Source organism: Myxocyprinus asiaticus, chromosome 34 (assembly GCF_019703515.2).
Source record: "Myxocyprinus asiaticus isolate MX2 ecotype Aquarium Trade chromosome 34, UBuf_Myxa_2, whole genome shotgun sequence".
NCBI classification, from domain to species: Eukaryota; Metazoa; Chordata; class Actinopteri; order Cypriniformes; family Catostomidae; genus Myxocyprinus; species Myxocyprinus asiaticus.
The window spans coordinates 36,362,684-36,383,807 of NC_059377.1; the positions used below are offsets into that span (position 1 = coordinate 36,362,684).

The following is a 21,124-nucleotide window of genomic DNA, read 5'->3' on the forward strand; positions in this document are numbered from 1 at the left end:
AAGGAAACTCAAGAAATCTGTATTTCGGTTAGTTTTGTCTGTTGTAAAATAAAAACACTCAAATCCTCAATAAGGAACAATTCTCATGACAATGGCTCATCAGTTTAATAATCATCACAAAAAAAAAATTATACATTGATACATTGTGACATTTGGTCTTTTACCTCTCTTTTGAAATGGTTTTAAACTATTTTTTAATTTTTGTTTCAAATTATCAAATGGCACTGTGCCATATGATTGTTTATGAATTCCATTAAATATATATATTTTTTTATATTTACAAATTGCACAAGAAAAAGCCTAAATTCAATGGTATTCATTCCAAAAGAGTGCAACAAAACAATAACACGCAGCTATAATCAACTGATCTTAATGATTCTTTACAATGACTGTTTTCCTACAATCAAAACAGGAGAAAAATAAATGTCCACATCACCACAGTGCAAACAAGTTCATTATTGAACTTCTCCCCACTTTCATTCAATAAGGTTGTAGTGTCAAGACATGAGCTAACCTTTAATTTCAGTAACAGCATTCTGTGCTCATTAATAAAGGCACAAAAGCAAGCATACCAGATTTCTATTTAGAAAAAATAAAGCAAAACATTTAAAGACTTTTGTAAACAACATTGAAACCCCAAAATGATTATTGTCGTTCCAAACCTGTATTACTTTCTTTCCTATGCAGAACACAAAAGGAAACATTTGATGAATATTTTAGTCCATCTTTTCTATGCAATGGTAGTTAATAGCTTAAAAAAGGCCCCCAAAGTATCATAAAAGTACACCAATCAGCCACAACATTAAAAGCACCTGCCTAATATTGTGTAGGTCCCCCTCATGCCACCAAAACAGCGCTAACCCGCGTCTCAGAATAGCATTCTGAGATGATATTCTTCAACAGAGATCAACAGAGAATGGCCAGACTGGTTTGAACTGACAAAGTCTACGGTAACTCAGATAACCGCTCTGTACAACTGTGGTGAGAAGAATAGCATCTCAGAATGCTACTCTGAGATGCGGGTTGGTGCTGTTTTGGTGGCACGAGGGGGACCTACGCAATATTAGGCAGGTGGTATTAATGTTGTGGCTGATCGGTGTAGTTCATTCCATTCATGCATCAAATTCTGATTCTTTTTAATCGCTAAACTTGCAAATTCTCGCGTGAACACGCAAGCCACTGTCCACAAGTTTCTCTCTTGCAATCATGAACGCGCAACAGATGTGAAAATGTTCACAGAAAACTGACTTAAATTTCATATGCCTCAATGGACAAATTGTATGATACTCTTGGATCCTTTTTAAGTTTTAAAGTGAGTCTCTATCAACTGCCATTGTATGGAAAAGATGGTCTGGAATACTCATTAAAACATCTTTTATGTTCTATAGAAGAAAGTAAGTTACACAGTTTGGAATGACATGAGGATGAGTAAATGACGACCGAATTTTCATTTTTGGGTTAACCATACGTTTAAGTTTTAGTAGAACTTGAGTTGGGGTAGAAACTGAAAGCTTACAATGACCTCTAAAACCTCTGAGGTGCAAACAAAGCTTTAAAAGAAACCAGTCTGACAATAGCATTCCAAGCAAAAACATAGGGTAGGTGCAAAAAAATAAAATCAAATAAAATCTGAGGGCCAAAAAACTTTAATAGCTAAAATAAAAAGCAACTTTCTACATACAATTCTCAGTTCTGACATTCAATATTACATATTTTTGATAGAAAACATTCTACAGTTCTCATTGCACTCACTAGGTCAATCTTGTTTAGAACCCCACACGTATTGATTGATACTTCTGTATGTAAAGCAATTTCATACATGTGGCAACACATAATGCTTAAGATGATTGACACTTTACACAGCAAGCAAGAGCCAAAGAGTCTGGCATTGAAGAACAGGACAAACAGAGGTAGCTTACAACAAAACATTCAACGCCGGGGTGGGACTTCACTAATGACAAGAATCCAAAGAGAGAAACTCCTTACACTAGGCACTGAACTACATCTAAATTCGGGTAAGAAACAGCTGTTTGGAGAGATGATTTCTCAACCATTGTGTTTTGCTTTTTCCATAATTTCCTACACATGGTGAATTTTTCCAATCTTTCCACCCAGTTTCTGTTTTGGGCAGCACTGACATTATGCCACAGTGGTGGAAAACCTCAACAGTGCCTCCTTCTCAAATTCCTCCATCTCTTCTTCATGGGAATCATTGTGCTTCCCGTGCTGCTCACTTTCTAAAGCATCTGCCAGATCTTCCAAGATATCTGCGACATCCTCTGCAAACTTGCTGAAGAGCATTCGGTCATGGGCAAAAACGCCACCATTGAAGAACTGGGCTGTGAGGCGACTAAGAGCTTCCTTGTTTTCTTGAGGAACACCTTCAAGTTTGCTTAGGTAGACCTCAAGAAGGTCCTGAAACTCTGCAAGCTTGACAGGAACAAGTCCCTCTATGTCGGCACAGTTATCCACACCACGACAACCCTCGGCAGGATGTCGGTTCCTCCTGAGTTTCTCCTCCTGGTGTTTCCAAAAGTCTGCCTGCTCATGGTGATGATGTTGGTGCTGATGTTTGGAAGCTTTACCCTGCCAAGGTCTATCCCTCTGTCTCCTTTCTCTCTCCATCCTTCTCTCATCCTTCTTATGGTCCCACTCTTCTTTGTACTTTTTGAGATGCTCTTTGCGTTTGTAGTCAATATTCTTTTTGTCTTTACCATGCTTCCACTCTTTCCCTCTTTCCATCTCCTCTTTCCATCGACTGTCATGTTCCTTCTTTTTTCCCCATTCCTTCTTCTCTTCTTTGTACTCTTGGTGTTTCCTCTTCCATTCTTCCCTCTTACCCAACTGGTCCACCTGTTTTGAGAGCCTCTTCTGCATTTCCACCAAACTCTCCCTCAAACCCTGCTTGTTCCAGTCCTGTTTCTTCATTCCCTGCAGCCTCTTCCCACTTTCCTCCAACAGAACCTTCTGCCTTTTGAGTTCTTCATTTTTATCCAAGTGTTTCTCAGTTCCTGCTGGACTAGACTTGCCGGTAGAAGGTTGTTGTGGGAGTTCTTCTGCAACTAAAGGACAACATAGATAGAATACACAGCAGAAATCAATTTTATGCACACTAATGTAGAAGCCTTTTTGTTAAAATGAATTATGAACAAAGCAAAGCTACTGTTATTCTAGTAATTTGAGTAAGAGTCACAAGTTAATGGGGATTTAGGGCAAAAATGCCCCTGATATTCAAAATGTGGGGGCAGAAATGCCATAATTGTTTGAAATCTCAAAATAAATAAATAAATAAATAAATCTTGATAATAGTATTCTAGGTCTTGTTATATTATCACATAAAACATTCTTGATGTTGATTGTATTCAATAAATTACATCCTGTTTTATTCAGATTGAGAATTAATTTTATGAATTTATCAAATTAAAGTATTTGACATGAAAGGATGACACACAGTGGGCCTTATTAATGAAACTTGAGCAGAACAAAGTTGTGTATTAATGCATTCTTGCGTAAATTGTCCCAATGAACTGAAGACAATTTACGCAAGAATTGCTGTACTAAGGATTTACACAAATCTGTTCTGCTCATGTTTAATGAATAAGGCCCAGTGTGTTTAATATTATTAGAAAAATATGCCACTATAAAAAGGTTAAAAGAAATGCCCCTGAAAATTAAACTTAAAGGGGCAAATATTCCACCAATTATTTAACACTGGTTAGGTTTTTTCCCCCTCCAAAATCCCTATCCCACGACCAGAATGTCTGTCTCTAACGCCGCCATGAGCTTTTAAGCTACTTCAACCAAACTAAACTCTTAGAAGAAAAGGTTACATATACAGGGTTCTATCGCTCGCTTCATATTTGGAACCCCTAAAAGGTTCAATATAGAACCCTTTTTAAGGGTTCTTTGAGCCAGGTGGAAAGGGTCTATATAGAACTTTTTAGGGGTTCCCAAAATGCAACAGTAACATTTGGTTTTTGTTTAGTTTGTTTTATTAGAAGAATGTTTAATGGATATGCAAACTGAATAGTTCATGTACTATATCACAAAGAAAGTGAAATAACCGTATAAAAGACATTAAGTATCATTAAGTAAAGCATTTTTAATAGTTTGTATTTACAACAACACAAGCAATAATTAACACAATTCATAACGCAATAGTTATGAGAACTGACTTGATAAATCTACAGGTTTGAAATAAGCTAAAAGTTAATTAGTAGTAATGATATTTATATAAAAATCATAAACATTAAATCATTTAACAAACTATAAGTTAACATTTTAACTAAAAGTAAGATTAATAAAGTAAAAAACTAAGTAAAAATAAATAAAACAAATGACGTATGAAAAACTGTTAAACAATTTTAGCACTGAGGCAGATACAGAATCATTTTGTTGTCAATGGTCTGACAAAATGAGTGAGGTCTTTTGGATACAACAAATTAAACTTCACGTCAGCCATCTCCATGTCATTAGTTTGATGCCGACTCTCTGCACTCTCCGAGGGGTCTGGACACCGCATGAAAGATCAGGTTGAGGATGGATGTGCTGATCCCTGTACGTACGTGAAACATTACGGTATGCAGAGTAATTAAAAACAAAGAAATTGTTATCTATCTTAATTACATCTTAAAACTTACATGAATAGGAGTGTTGTGTTTTATCTGTATGACGATGGTCAAACTAGTAATGCTGCACTCCACAGCCACTGCAAACAGAAATTAACCATTATTTAGTATCATAAAAACCTTGATGCAATGCAAAATAATGAGGAAATAATAGAAAAATATGTACCTTTTATGACATTATTTATGTCATTGTTTTGAAGTCAAATGTCCCCTTTGACTTCCACTTCTCATGGCTCCGATGATGTTGATGGTCAGAACTTCAGAAGTGCTCTGAATTAGGTGAAGGTCTTTGCTAAAATCCCATGTGGCATCTTCAGTTTAAAAAAACAACAACATAATTATCATATTTTTGTAGGCTACATGACAATAAAACTATAAACACCAAATAATCACAAGTTGAGAAATTGAAACATTTCCATCACTTCCTCTCTTTGATTTAGGACATATGACATATTCACATTCTTGAACAGAGCTTGATTAATCTTTTTATATCTGTGCAGTTGGCTTAATTCAATGCGGTGATGTGCTTTTGAAACTTGTTTAGTTTTTCCCATGTTTTCTAGATGCAAAGAAAATTATTATCTATTATAATTATATATATTCATTATAACATAACCTGGTATCAGGATTACTAGTCAATCCACAACAGAGATTTTAGTGATTCAAGTGTGAAATTACTTACCTCCTGGCGGAGAGTATTGCAGGCCTGGATGAAACAGTTTTGTGGACATTTATTCTTTGTACTTGCTGAAATAAACATGTAAACATAAATAAAGAGTTAGGTCAAAATAAATAAAAACAACAAAATGAATTAACAAATTAGTTTATTTCTCTTACTTACCAGGGTAACGTCGCCCACAAGCTTTCAGCTCAACCGACATTCCATGAGCGTTAAAATTGGAAATACGAGCTTAAATGTGTCTTTGCACTATGCAGATGGGGGGGAACAACGCTACACGCTCAAGTTGTTTGCTGTTTATGATAAACACAATTTTTGCATCTTTTGTTGACTTATGAGTCAAGAACAGACTATACCATAGACTGTATATTAATATTAAGATAAACATGTCATCTAAAAGAGAAAGGACACTGGATCATCTGTCATTTATCCTTTTCTAAACAAACCCAAAGCTGTAGAAGTACATTGTAAAAGTTCGATTTTTCTGCAGTATGAAATGCAAATGCAAATATAAATGTAGTGTAGTGTTCAAAACTATTTATAAACAAAACTTTCAATAATGTAATTTATGCATACACATACATACATAAAGCAATTGTCATCCGAAAGAACTTTTGTGCAAAAAGTGTTATGTTTTCTGTAAATCTTTGTAAATAGAACCTTTTTAGCATAAAGGTTCTTTGGAGCTGAGTAAAGAACCCTATGGTTCTATATAGAACCCCAAATAACCTTTTTTTCTCCTAAGAGTATGGAACTTTAGCTTGACCGGACTTGGGCTGTATCTTTTATTTACTGATCAGATTTACCAATTTCCTGTTGAGACAAATTTCTGTAGATTTTTATTGAAAAACTGACTGTAATTACTCTTAGAACTTCAAGCTACTGTATCCATGTATTCTGTTCTGCACAATTCTAACAAGATTCACATTTGCTGCTACTGAGTTTGAGGTACGAGTAGGTTTAGGGGTAGGGTTAGGGTAAGGTCAAATGCAGGTACTTCAAATGTAAGTACAATGCAACAACACATACGTACATAAGTTCATTGTAGCAAACGCTTAAGTACATAGTAGTTAAAGTCCGAGTTCAATACAAGTTAAGCTCAGTCGACAGCATTTGTGGCATAATATTGATTACCACAAAAATTCATTTTGACTTGCCCCTCCTTTTCTTTAAAAAAATCTAGAAATCTGGGTAACAGTGAGGCACTTACAATGGAAGTTAATGGAGCCAATCCATAAGTGTTAATATACTCAGTATTTCAGAAGTGTAGCCACAAGACATAAAATGCATGTTAACATGATTTTAGTGTGATAAAATCACTTACTATCCTTTTCTCTGTAAAGTTATAGCCAATTTTACAACTTTGTTGCCATGATGATGTCAACAAACCCTAAAACGATAATTTAAACCGTTTTACAGCTCAAATAATGAGCTTTAACAGAAGAATTAATGTAAGTACTTTTATAAAATTATAAGCTTCACATTTCTGCCTTTAACAGTCCAAATATTGGCCCCATTCACTTCCACTGTAGTGCCTCACTGTAACCCAGACTTTTGCTTTTTTAACAAAGAGGAGTTAAGAATGTCTAAGAAAAGTTTAAATGAATTTTTGTGGTAATCAACATTATGCCACAAATGCTGTCAATTGAGCTTAACTTGTATTGAACCCCGAATATTCCTTTAAAGACACCTAATTAAAAGTGGGTCTGTTTTTGTAACTGATTGGTTTCAATGAATGTGCACTATGCATTTTATCCAATTAAAAAAAAGCTTTACAGCTCAATAAATTAATATTAGACAAATTTGTTTAAAATGAAGTACATTCACATGAGATGAGGACACATCTTATTATCCTCGAGAAACCAATGCAATGTCTCGTGGCTGCGATTGTCAAGTGAGTGAGTATAGAGCCCAATTCACAACAGCCACATTTAAATTTTGAGCTTTAAAATTCAAATACTATGCAATTCTCTCTCTCTCTCTCTCTCTCTCTCTCTCTCTCTCTCTCTCTCTCTCTCTCTCTCTCTCTCTCTCTCTCTCTCTCTCTCTCTCTCTCTCTCTCTCTCTCTCTCTCTCTCTCTCTCTCTCTCTCTCTCTCTCTCTCTCTCTCTCTCTCTCTGGCTGTACCTGTAAGTTTGGCGAGTTCAGCAACTCGTGCTCTCAGTGTATGTAGTTCTTCTTTCAGGCCGGGCAGTTCAGACAGTTGTTCTTTTAATTTAGTGTTCTCATTTTCAAGTACACCTTTCTCAGTGCTATGCGCATCTGCAGCCATTTTCAAAGCAATGTCCAGCTCATTTTTCTGCGACTAAACATGGAAATGAAAAAGAACATATCCTAAAGAGTTCAACATCTGATAATACTCAGATTTACATTCAAAGGTCTTTTTAACCATATACCCGTGTGACTTTTTTTCACCATCCGTTGAACACATATGGAGATGTTAGGCAGAAAGTTAGCTTCACTTTAATTTAATTGCTCTGCTATACAATGAAAGCGAATGGTGACTGAGATTGTCATTCTTCTGGTCTTAAACATCTCCTTTTGTGTTCCACAGAAGAAAGAAAAGTCAAATAGGATTAGATTGATGTGAGGGTTAGTAACTTTTTTGCATAACTATCCACTTAAAGGGATAGTTCAACCAAAAATGAAAATTCTCTCATAATTTACTTTTGTGCCATCCCAGGTGTGTATGACTTTTCTTCTGCTGAACACAAACGGAGATATTTAGAAGACTATTTCAGCTCTTTAGGTCCATACAATGCAACTGGATGGTGACCAGACATTTCTAGCTCCAAAAATCACATAAAGGCAGCATGAAAGTAATCCATACGACTCCAGTGGTTTAATACATAATTTAATTAGGCAATGGAATCACTTTGAGTGAAAAACAGATCAATATTTAAATCCTTTTTTACTATAAATATCCACTTTCAGAATGTGAAAGTAAAAGTGGAAGTGGAGACTTAAAGTAAAAAAGGACTTAAATATTGATCTGTTTCTCACCCACACTTATATCGCTTCTGGGGATATGGATTTAACCACTGGAGTCTTATGGATTACTTTTATGCAGACCTATGTGATATTTGGAGCTTCACAATGTTGGCACCCATTCACTTGCATTGTATGGACCAACAGAGCTGAAATATTCTCCTAAAAATCTTCATTTGTGTTCTGCAGAAGAAAGAAAGTCATACACATCTGGGATGCCATAACAGTGAGTAAATGATGAGACATTTCATTTTTGGGTGAACTATCCCTTTAAGTATCAAATTAATAAATAATTTAAAATAAATTATATAATTAAATTCATAGTGACAACTTAATAAATGAAGTTAGAAAACATAATTTTGGGCTAACCTCTATCTGGGCCTCCAATATATTAATTTGTTTATTCTCTTGGGCAAATTTATCCAGGAGTTCCTAGACACAGAGATGCAATTCATCAGACAATGCCACAGATGAATTCAGCATGTACATGCTTGTCAATAATGGACGAATGGTGCAAAGATCAAAAATAAAGCAATGAGCCAACCTGGTCACTTAATTCTGAACCATCAAAATCATCTGTGAGAAAGAAAAAGCATTTATTTGTTTTTTTATTTCATGAACAAGGAGAACTGTTCCAAAATCCCTTGGTTGCATTGTTAAACAAAACCCTTAACCATCTATGAGTCTATTGATTTAGTAAGCCTGGCATTCTAGTTATGACAAAAACGTCACTTCAACACAGTCTCAGTGTTAAGTCATATTAGGGTAAGATAGCCACTACAAACATTAAGAATTACAGGTAAAATGTGTTATTTCTGCACCACTAGTTGCACCAAACTGAATTGCAATCTGTTTGTTTGAGCAGCCCGACTGGTCCAAACAGAAGAACACTGGCTCAACCAATGGAGTAAGTTTGGGGGTGGGACAACCTGTTTGTCCAAGCAATGGCATACTGTTTGAAAAAAATCATTATTTTTGCAATTTTGTTTGGTGCTGATAGTGAAAATACACACTTCCCCTTTATAAAAAAGTGAAGAAGTGACCTGCTGACAAGCCCCTTAGAAAAGTAGTGCACCCTTGGAAACACACAATTAACAAAGCTGATGATAGAGGCTGCCCTCAGCAGCTGTATAGGTAAATTTAGCATTTTTCCACCGATTGGTGGATACAGGTCTGAAATTGGGATGGAAATAGACTCTACCATGAGCACTAAAGGGCAGTCCCTATCCCTAGCTCAAGCACAAGCATACACTACCCCCTAGGCTCAAACTATGTACCTACCGCCAGACTGGTCAACCACAGAACCTGGAGGCATGATAAATTCAATGCAACCACTGAAAATGGGAAATTAATGATTGTACTTTGTCATATACTGTAGCATGTACTCATAACCAAGGGCTTAATATGAATTATGAAAAGGTGTGAATGATGTTATGTGATAAGTATTTTCTATGACTAATTTTAGTATGTGGTTTACCATGATTTATGACTTGCATCAAGGTCGCACAAAACTCACCGGAGAAAAAGAAGGATCCAAGACAGAGCAGCACTAATGCTCCAACTATCAGTTGGTTCAAAGAGAAACCTGGTTTCTCCTCTTTTTTCTCAGGCAGGTTAAACTCCTCTTCTTCGTCGTCCTCCTCATCAGAGCTTCTCTTGAGCACTATGGTGGGCTGCACGTGTCTGAGCCTTAGACCATCATCTTCTACTGAGCTGCCCACTGGAATTTCAGCACCAAGAGATTCTAAATGTGAAACAGAAAAGTACAGCCAGAAACAATAAAAAAAAAAAACTTTAATATTAGCTTTAGGTTTCAGAGTTTTGATTGCGGCACTTAATAGCAAGTTAACGAGATATCTACAAGTACATTTGTATAATTTGCTTTATTTTCTGAGTTACCATATGTCTGAAATGTTCAGTACTTCTTACTTTTGGATGGACAGAAATTACCGATTACAAAGTCTACACACAGTTCTGCCAATTTCGTCTGTTTTCTGTACAGCCATTTGCGCATTATGGGGCCGTTCACTCAGAACACGTTTTCACATCCGTCTTTGAACATTGCACTGCAACTTACTGTTTTTTTTTTTGTTTGTTTTTTCAGCATCTTGCACAGGAGTGCCATGTTTTTTAGATGCTGTTTTAAGTTAAAAAGATCTAAAAACACTTTGATACACCTGGGATCTATTATATTCATTGCGTTATCTATTTTTTTAGCGCAAGGACGTGTTCAGTGTGAATGGCTCCTAACTATTTTGCTAAAACTTTTTTCTACCATTTCAGATAAACCCACCCCTAAATGACATGTAAAAACAAAAACAAACAGTGATTGGTCACTTTTTATGTTGGTCAGACCAAATGGGGGTGGGATCTCCAAGAGAGTGGAGCTATTTCAGAAGGGGGCATGGTTACCCCAAAAGGGAATTGCACCAACTCCAAAAGGGGGCTTCACTTCAACTCACGGTTAGGGTTAGGGAAAGTGTTAGCTAAGAGGCTCCCTATATCTTTGCTGGAGATTTGGAGCTCCTGCCCCTTTTCGGAGCTCTGCCTTCAGCTATATCCTTCTCGAATAACCTGAAAACTGGACCAGACTTTATGCTGATGGACAAAAGTCTAAGTAAGACTAAATATCCCTTGGTTAAAGTATATAGTAGAAGCATGAGATGTGAAAATGTAACTTTGAAACACCCATGACTCAAGAATTAATTCAAGCTGAGTTGCAGAACAACTTTTAACATACACAGTATGTGTGGTTCATTTAATCAAATACATTATGTTGACTTCCCTCCCCTTCGGGGGGAAATGTGACTATTACCTACACAACACAAAGACTAAATATCATAAAATGAAGCAGTGGTTTAATTAATAAACTCTTAAAATTTTTGAAGCACCATACCTGGCTCTCTCAAAACATCAGGAATTTTCTCTGGCAGCTCCATTTCCTCTTTCTCTATGGAAGGCTCCTCCTCAGTTTCAGCCGAGCCAATGGTTTCTGGATAAGGGCTGGCAGGGGCGGGGCTTTCTGCTGTGGAACCAAATCCTGTATCAGCCAGAGGTGGGCTTTCAGGGGAGGCATGTACTTCAGCTTGAATGTCAAGTATGGGGATTGCAGACAAATCAATGATTTCAGGGGTGGGGCTTATGTCTACGGTAGGTTCAGAGACAGGGACATCCTGGGAGGGGCTTAGTTCTCTGAATGGTACTGGAGTGGATGTGATTTTGGGCTCTGGTTCAGGGGTGGGGCCTTCTTGAATGGGAACATGCTGGCTGGGAAAGACATCAGTAATGTCCTCTTCAGTGGGTTCATCATGGGCTGACTCCTCTGAAAATTGGAATGCTGGTTCTGAAGCGATGCTGAAGGGAACAGCACCCAAAAGGTCACTGTCGGGGGGAGAACTGGTGATAGTGTCATGGATGATCGGAGCATGGATGTCAGGATCGAGTTCAAACCCAGCGAGGTCAGTTGCTGCCATCTCTTTGAAGAATTCGGGGGCTGTTTCCTGGCAAATCTGGATTTTGGACAACATACAATTGTTAGTGTTTTGGGAGAGGGCAGTTTGGTGTCTATTGTTCAAAGAGTCTGCTTTAAAAAAAAAAAGAAGAAAACAAAAAGGCTTTATTAAGCACTGGGTTTTGTAAAATCTATAGAGAAATAAGAAGTTCAATATTTAAGAAAATCATGCATCATACATCAAAACAAAATATGTTTAGTTTTTAATTATTGAGAGGGTGAGGGCTTACAGACAATTTTACTATGCAAGGCCAGAAACATATTTTATGAAAGTACGCATACGCAAATGCGAGCACTTCAACGCATGGTCTGGTTGAACATGCATAACATACAGTAGCTCAGTGTAGTAGTTTTGTCTGTGTCATTTTGTATGTGTATAAACACAATAAAATAAAAAAGAAGAAAGAATATGCTTAACATGTGTTCTTGTGTTACTGTGGCAGTAACAAAGCTCAGTCCTCAAGGGGGTGATAGTTACCTTCAAAACTCTGCACCATTAAATTGGATGTGTTATTATTCAGATAAGTGACTATAAATATATTGACTTAAAGGGATAGTTCACCCAAAAATGAAAATTCTCTCATTATTTACACACCCTCATGCCATCCCAAATGTGTATGACTTTCTTTATTCTACAGAACACAAATAAATATTTTTATAAAAATACCTCAGCTCTGTAGGTCCATACAATGCAAATGAATGGGTGCCAAAATTTTGCCACTCCAAACAGCACATAAGGCAGCATCCATATCTTCAGAAGTGATATGATAATTTTGGGTGAGAAACAGATCAATATTTAAGTAAATGTTTGCTAGAAATTCTTCTGCCTGCCCAGTAGGGGGCACATGCATGAAGAATGTGAATCACCAAAAACACAAGAAGAATGTTAAAGTTAAAGTGGATATTGACTGAACAGTGAGAATTTATAGTGAAAAAGGACTTAAATATTGATCTTTTTCTCACCCACACGTATAATATTGCTTCTAAAGACATTGATTTAACCACTGGAGTCTTATGGATTACTTTTATGCAGACCTATGTGATATTTGGAGCTTCACAATGTCGGCACCCATTCACTTGCATTGTATGGACCAAAAGAGCAGAGATATTCTTCTAAAAATAGTCATTCGTGTTCTGCTGAAGAAAGAAAGTCATACACATCCAGGATGGCATAAGGGTGAGTAAATGATGAGAGAATTTTCATTTTTGGGTAAACTATTCCTTTAACTTTACTTACTCACATACATCGATCAGCCACAACATTAAAACCACCTGCCTAATACTGTGTAGGTCCCCCTTGTGCCGCCAAAACAGCACCAACCCGCATTTCAGAATAGCATTCGGAGTAATTTTATTGTGTAGAGTATGTTTCCGCCTTAAGGCAAAAACACAGTAACTACACATTTTGTCAAAACTTCTCTTAAAGGAGTCATGAAATGGAGAATCAAATTGTCCTTGATATTTAGACATATAAGAGGTAACTGTACTATAAAAACATAAATGTGAATTTCAGAATTTAAAACTTCTTCCCCAGTCTAAAAAGAGCATTTATAGTTACCATCCTGCTGAAATGTCTCATTTTGAAATCTGTCTGTTCGTAATGACATGAAACATTGCTCATTTGTATTTACACTTCCCACACAGAAAAGCCTTCTCTGCTGACCTAACATGCCAAATAAATGAATATTTTTCATCCTTTCATTCTCAATCACCTTTTTGCCTATGTATTTTTAATCGCTTTCCACTTTTAATTAATCTACAAACAAATAGAGAAAAATAAAAAGTTTATCCAGTCAGAATTTATTCCTTGACGCTTACAAGCAAAGTGTGATAACTGTTTCACAAATCGCATGCCTGAAGCCAAGCTCGTTAGCAGAAGCAACGCGTGAGTTTGAGCTCCACCCCGTCAGGCCTTCAGAATTTCCACAGAATCCCTCAACAGTGCAAATGAATGAGCAACTACAGGTCAGACTGTCAGATTAATCAGCCAATCAGATTGATTTATTTGTTCTTTGTGGGTGTGATCTTTAGGTTACGTCCCAGTAAAGGCCTTCTAGCTGGCTTTGAGTGACACAATCACGCTTTAAGTGATGTACGTAATTCAAGAGCGAAAAGCGCGAGATCTTGCTGACGAGTCGGCTGTCATCACTGCTGGTATTGCCATTGAGAAAGAGATCCTTATGGATTTAAAAACACGAGATGTTCTGCATGACCGTGTGATTGCTTAATTTATTACACAGGAAAGGAGGACTGATTTTCACTTCAAGCAAATTGGTAAGTGCTTTTTGCATTGTTATAACAACATCAGGAGTTTTCTAAGTGTAAATTAGGCTGCTGGAGCATTCAGTGAAAAGTACTGCTGCGTTCCATTCAACTCGGAAAGTCTCGAAAAAAACGTCCTACTAGGAAAACTGCAACGGAATGCATCTTGAAGTCAGAATTACAATTTGTAGACTCGTGCAGAAATTCTCAACTCTGATTTCGCCGAGATGTAGGGGCATGATGTCGACACTCAAAGTACAAAGTAAGTGATAAACATTCACTTTATTAAGTAATATCGATAAATGAGTTCGTTTCCGCATTACATGATATTTAAGCTTGTTTAACAAATGCCTGCTGCAGAAACAGGTGTATAAAACATTATAATCTCATTTGATAATCGTACACCAGAAGCACAAATACTAGCGCTGCAGCACTGTTTATCAGTTGGGTTGCTAGGAGACATCTCTAATCAAAGTCAAACCCCTGCTAAGATAACGGGAGCGTTGCAGTTCGGAATATCGGGGAATGGAATGCATTTATGGTCGGAGATATCAAGTAGGAATATCCCTCATCCAACTTGAATGGAACGCAGCATAACCGTGTACCCTGACGAAACGAAATTTATTGCAAGCAACATTTAAATCGCAAATATTATTAGATAGATTTTTCCAGGTATTATAGACCTCCTTGGTAGATTCATATGAAAAATTATGATTTTTGAACCCCTGTTCAGACATTCATTTCACAAAACAGTCAGTAAAAACACTTCAAAAACGTAAGTTAACCGTTTCATTCATGAATATTTCAAATGTCATGACTGTTTGATAGTTTATGGTACTGAGTGTTAATAGCTGTGCTCGAGATGAACAGTTTAATATACTCAGACGCAATGTGTTGGATGTGCGTAGTGTAAACCCGGAAATTGTATTTTATAAAGTTGAGGGGCTATTCATTCTCTTCCGATTGAGGTTGCTGAATTTGAGGGACTGCATGATGTTAGCCAATCATAACAGTTTAGGTTGAAGTTTTAAGGAGGCGCTTAGGCCAAAACAGAGCGTTTCAGACAGAGGGCCAAAAAAAGGGTGGAAAATTATCATATATTACTAAATTGTGACTTTTACTGCACCAAAACACTTTATAACATTATATTTAGACCTCAGAGAAGATAGTAAAATTATAAAAAAATAGAACTTCATGACCCCTTTAAAGAATATGATTGGTCCCATTATAAATAGATTTGGCTCAACTATGTTCAGATTAAGAGAAAATGTAGTGTGAAAATTGCAGTAACTCCAAATCTACACTAAAACTAATTAACTTTGAAGACATTTTTCTCAATTTCAGTGTTGGTGCAGTTACTGCGTTCTGCCTTTGTAGGGAAGAATTTGCATTACATTACTAGAGAAGCAAATTTTGTGTAAGGCTGAAGAAACTGAAAGAGAATGGTAACTGAATGTCACACTCTGTACATACCGGCAGTGATGCACTGACCTGTCGACCCTCCTCTGACAATATGGTCTCCGCCAATTGAGTTTGAGGGTCATGCAACCTCACCTCTACAGAGCTTCCTGAAACAAAGACCATTTCACATTACAAAATCAACTAGATTTTTTACATATTCTGAAGATGATGTTATTGCTTCTTTTCATTGCAAAACTTGCCACCATGTTGGAATTGGAATGACAATTTCCCCATGATTTCTCAAATATCTTTGATATTCTGGTGCATAGATATGGCTAAGGCCCACAGGGGTCTCTGGGACCCTACAAAGGGCATTTATTGCCCCAAATCAGAGAGCCCACTTGATTGTTTCTATGATATTTTGGTGCCTAGATATGGCTAGGGCCCCAAGAGTCCTCTACGGCCAGGCAAAACGTTGTCTGATCGCTTAGAAAAGTAATAGTAGGGTTGATCAAAAAAATCACAAAACCTAATGAAAAGCGCACATCAAGTCACATGATTTGAGGTTTCATTCATGTCTATAATATAAACATTTATGTGCCAATGACTCATATTAGGTTTTAAATGCCTTACCCAAAGTATAAGCAATATAGCTCATGATGCTTGTTTTAACAAACACCACTATCAAATGTTACTACTACAAATCTGAGATGACTTACATTAAAGGTGCACTCAGTCATTTGTTTTAACATCATGAACTTACACTCACCCATAGGGGCCTAGATGCATGATTCATTTAATCCATGAGTGAAGTGATCAATAGCAGGGTGGTTTCTGAGATTAAGCGAGTAGTATTTGTCAGGTCATGTGATCATAACATGGCAGCCACCATGAGGGGACCCTCTCCATGTAGAATTAAACAACATTTATGAGGTTTCTGATACGACTGGAGTCTTTATCTCATATGAGAGGCCAAGATTTAACACATATTTCAAAATTAACATTCAGTGCACCTTTAAAAAAAAAAACATTCTGGTGCCTTGTAGCATGCCTTTTATTGAACTGTCCTGTAAAACACTTGGGGAGGTCAAGGTATACTGACTCGTAGAAGGAGTTTTATGGTGGCGTAGTGGGTTAAAGCACAGAACTGATAAGCAGAAGGTTGCCAGTTCAATCCCCACAGCCACCACCACTTTGTCCTTGAGCAAGGCACTAAACTCCAGGTGTCTCCGGGGTGATTGTCCCTGTAATAAATGCACTGTAAGTCACTTTAGATAAAAGCATCTGCCAAATGCATAAATGTAAAATGGCTTGAAACAGAAATCCATTTTCGTGCTTTATTTTTCCTGACCAATGCCAGTACATAATAAATGACTCATATTGGTGCAACAGATTGGTCTATTGACAAGCAAACTTAGCACCAAGTGAGAGTCCCAAAACAGCAAACCAAGAGGAGGAACAAAGGGAGCTGCTGCCATGCTGAAGCAAACACTTTTTAAACGAGCCTCAGCTGCCAATATTGGGAGGGGCTTCAATGAGAGCAGAGTCATGGGGATTTTCTGCATGTCCCTATAAGTAGCATGTTAATATAGACTGAAACATGACAGTGAGAAATAATTTGATAAATAACCTGCTATTTCCTCGGAAATACTGGGTGCATCTCCCAGACTTTCTGTTCCATCGTCCACTGGTGCAGCAGGGTCTTCAGCAACCTCCTGAAATCAGCAAAACACACATGGCTAAATGTGACTAATTCACTAAAATATACTGATACAAGCATTAAAGTAATAGTTCACCCAAAAAATGAAAAATCTCTCATCATCTACTCACCCTCATGCCATCCTCGATATGAATGACTTTCTTCTGCAGAACACAAATAAAGATGTTTAGAAGAACATCTCAGCTCTGTAGGTTATTCAATGCAAGTGAATGGTGACCAAAACTTTGAAGCTCCAAATAGCACATAAAGGCAACATAAAAGACTCCAGTGCTTTAATCCATGTCTTCTCAAGTGATCCAATCGATTTTGGATGAGAACTGTCCAAAATATAACTACAAATTTTCACTACAAATCTTGACAACAACAGTCTTCTTGGTGATCATGATTTCAAGCATGATTACACTTTCTAGCGCCATCTCTGCATATGCGTCAAGCACTAGGAAATGTAATCGAGCTTGAAATCATGATCATGCCTAGAGACTGCAATGGCAAGATGTACAGTAAAAATGGAGTTACATTTAGTTCTGTTCTCTACAAAACCAATTAGATCGCTTCAGAAGACATGGATTAAACCACTGGAGTTGTATGAGTTACTTTTAAGTTGCCTTTATGTGCTTTTTGGAGCTTCAAAGTCACAATTCACTTGCATTGTATGAACCTACAGAGCTAATGTATTCTTCTGTTCTGCAGAAGAAAGTAAGTCATACACACCTGGGATGGCATTAGGGTAGGTAAATGATGAGAGAACTTTTATTTTTGGGTGAACTGTCCCTTTTAAGTAATGTGGTTTGCAAACCTCCGGGGAGAGCAGAGACCAACTGTTACTGGATGACCCAGTGCTGCCGGTGCTGTTATCAGACATTGCAATCCCTTGTGGCTCTGCACAGCACCTACATAATGAACCCAACCACAGGCAGAAAGATTAGTTCACTACCATATAGTGTCCACTATACTATACTAAACAGGCCATCCTTTCTTAGATAGTAAAATGAGTACTACCATACTTCTAAAGTGATATGCACTGATTAGATGATTCTAGGTATGTAGATAAAACAGACAATTCTGTATATATTTTGATGACTGGTTGCAACATATAACACTAAAATGGACGGTTTGAAAAACCTAGGAAATATATTACATAAACCACACTGGAATTATTAAACTAGGGAGGACAGTATACATCATTTATGCTATTAGAGATGTTCAATGCAAGCAACAAGACAACGATTACAGCTATTACATAAGTACATAACAGAAGGCAAACACAAGCCACAAACAACACACAAGAGACTGCTACTGTCTTTAAAGCGACCCTCAATTGTGACCAAAAATGGTCAGACGGCAACATTGCATTCCAGAAGCTTAACGTGGCCTATTGTTTAACGCATTTTAGAATCGTTTGCTTATTGGAAACACACTGCCATAATGTTTATGCACGTCGTGGACTGCATTTACATTGTGCATCCTTGGCTATCCAGTGCTCACGAACACACGCCATACAAAATGAACAACACTCTTCCGCATAAAAAGGGAATCCTTCCAAAACACAACAGGGATTATACACAGCCTGGTCGGTGTTGTACAAAACGCTTACCGTGCTTTAGTCGGCCTCGGTTGAGATGCGCACGCTTTATTACGTCCGTGCTTTTTACGATCCTTTCGGCCTCGGTCTTGCGAACTTCGCAACTTATAGAATTCCGAGTTTCGCGTTTCTGGTTTGGTTGCGCTCTTCTCTCCAATGGGCCACGCGCAACGCTCCGATCCGCTCAAACATTCGGCATCCAATGGGAATAGAGAGTCGTGTCGCCCAGACGGCTCATTTCAGCTTTGACTGACCATCGCAGGTGAGAGTGTCAATCTACACGTGAAGTGTTCCCTCTGAACAGCCTTGACTCATTGACTTGAGGAAAGCGAAGACTTGTATATGGACTATATATAGGGACAGGGCATGTTCTCCTCCAGCAGCTTATTGACACGTCTGCCCAACATAAAGAGCTAAATCTGTTGGGACTTCCCAAAAGCCTGTCTGCTACAGCTGGACTTTCCTAAATAAACATTGCCCTTATGTTGCAACATGTTCTTTTGTTATTAATTCACTATAAAGTCTATATTGGACTGAAGAGAATAGGCACTGATCAATTTTAGGCCCTAGTTGGAAACTTTTGGTGCCTTTCCTGGGCTGCAAGGTCTTGCGGCCCATCAACTTTGAAAAAAATGTTTGTATATGCTTAAATATATGGGCCCCACAGCTTATACAAGGGCTCCTCAACAGGGCCCTGTGACTTTGAGGACCCCCAGCCCTCTTATAAGACCCTTTTGCCTTCCTGATTCCAATTGCATTTTTTGAGCCACTCTTTAATCGTATAACGTGGCCTGGGGAAAGTTGCCATGCTCTTCTGGAAGTAGAAGACCTTGTAAAATAATTTCCAAAATAGCTAGCTTCATGTTTTTATGCACTCATCTTTTTTTATGTGAAATCTTTGCTGATTTTGATAAAGTTAACAATAACGTTTATCTTGTTACTGATATTTCAATATTAGTATTTATTGAATTCAAGCAACATGTTCTTAAAATGTAATAATTTTATAGAAAAATAGGTTTAAACAGGTTTAAAATATATCATTTTCTGACTATTATTTTATATGTTAGACTTTATATGGTTAAGCTTTTTTCTTTGTATAAAAGGGGTGTCGAACAAAAACGTTTATTATACTATTCATTGTTATAACTGCATGTTTGCCCATTACATTACAAAAAATAACTTGACTTGTGGTTCAAAAGCATTGATTAAACTAGATACATAAAGTTTGTTGAGACACACTATAATGTTGGTTAGACAAAACCTTGTCTGAAAATGTAAAACAGTTTAAAATGCTTGAAGTTAGAATTTTTAAAATAATAAGAAAACTGGCCCTGGGGCCCTAGCTAGTCATAATCCGCCCCTGCTCTGTAGGTCCTCACAATGCAAATGAAAGGGTACCAAAATTTTGAAGCTCCACAATGCACATAAATGCAGCATAAAAGTAATTATACTACAGTGGTTAAATCTATATCTTCAGAACCGACATGATAGATGTGGGTGAGAAACAGATCAATATTTAATTACATTTTTACCACAAATTCTCCTCCCTGCCCAGTAGGTGGCGATATGCATTAAGAATGTGAATCGCCAAAAACAAAAGAAGTAGAAAGTAAAAGTAGAGATTGATAGTAAAAAAGGATTAAATATTGATCTGTTTGTAACTGACTTGTTATCATATCACTTCTGAAGACAGATTTAACCACTGGAGTCTAATGGATTACTTTTATGCTGCCTTTATATGCTTCTGGAATTTCAAAGTTTTGGTATCCTGTTGACTTGCATTATATGGACCTACAGAGATGAGATATTCCGCCGAAGAAGAAAGAAAGTCACACACATCTGGGATGGCATGAGGGTGAGTAAATGAGGAGAGAATATTCATTTTTAGGTGAACCTTTTCTTTAAGTGTCAAGTACTTTTTAGGGTCACTGTAAATAGTAGATCACATTTTATATTGTATTTTTGCATTGTATATTGAGTTGTGTCTGAAGCAGTTTTATCGAAACATGTTCCTCATGAGAACTTTGAGAGTCGTACAGTATACTGGTTAGGTGAAAGACTAGTCAGATAAAAAGTCTGACAATCAGAGTAATATGATCAGCAATTTGGGGAATGATAATTAATCACAAGCTCATAGGTTTTCTTAATAGTTTGAGGCATATAGCCAACTTTAGAACAACTCAAAGACAAATGCAACAGAACAATTTTGGATGGAAAGCAAATTAAGGTGTGCTCAAATTCTATCTTAGTGCACAGGTTGCAGCAGAATCATATCGTCAGAGTCAGCAGTTAGTCATTTTTGAGAAGTTTTCTGAACACAAAGGCATGCACTGCTGCAGCACACACTGTAACA

At 37.2% G+C, this 21,124-nt stretch overlaps 1 protein-coding gene and 1 long non-coding RNA gene across 4 annotated transcripts; both read right to left on the reverse strand.

The window, feature by feature from the left end:
- Positions 1-1,630: 1,630 nt before the first annotated feature.
- LOC127425605 (pre-B-cell leukemia transcription factor-interacting protein 1-like) lies at positions 1,631-19,592 on the reverse strand. Of its 3 annotated transcripts, none has more exons than XM_051671767.1 (11): positions 18,784-19,592; positions 17,986-18,079; positions 17,100-17,184; positions 15,560-15,636; positions 11,192-11,804; positions 9,812-10,039; positions 9,577-9,600; positions 8,840-8,871; positions 8,665-8,727; positions 7,435-7,612; positions 1,631-3,062 (listed from the first exon to the last, which is right to left on the reverse strand). In XM_051671767.1, exons 2-11 carry the CDS (start codon positions 18,049-18,051, stop codon positions 2,140-2,142), a joined length of 2,289 nt encoding a protein of 762 aa, XP_051527727.1. In that variant the 5' UTR covers positions 18,052-18,079; positions 18,784-19,592; the 3' UTR covers positions 1,631-2,139. The 3 variants fall into 3 exon arrangements, with proteins under 3 accessions (XP_051527727.1, XP_051527726.1, XP_051527728.1); XM_051671766.1 differs by having other exon boundaries at positions 15,542-15,636; positions 18,784-19,590; XM_051671768.1 differs by lacking the exon at positions 9,577-9,600 and having other exon boundaries at positions 15,542-15,636; positions 18,784-19,589.
- Positions 3,076-7,356, reverse strand: LOC127425654 (uncharacterized). The gene is made up of 4 exons (XR_007894642.1): positions 5,311-7,356; positions 4,795-4,920; positions 4,641-4,708; positions 3,076-4,555 (listed from the first exon to the last, which is right to left on the reverse strand). It is a non-coding gene; the product is annotated as an uncharacterized LOC127425654 (long non-coding RNA).
- Positions 19,593-21,124: the final 1,532 nt, after the last annotated feature.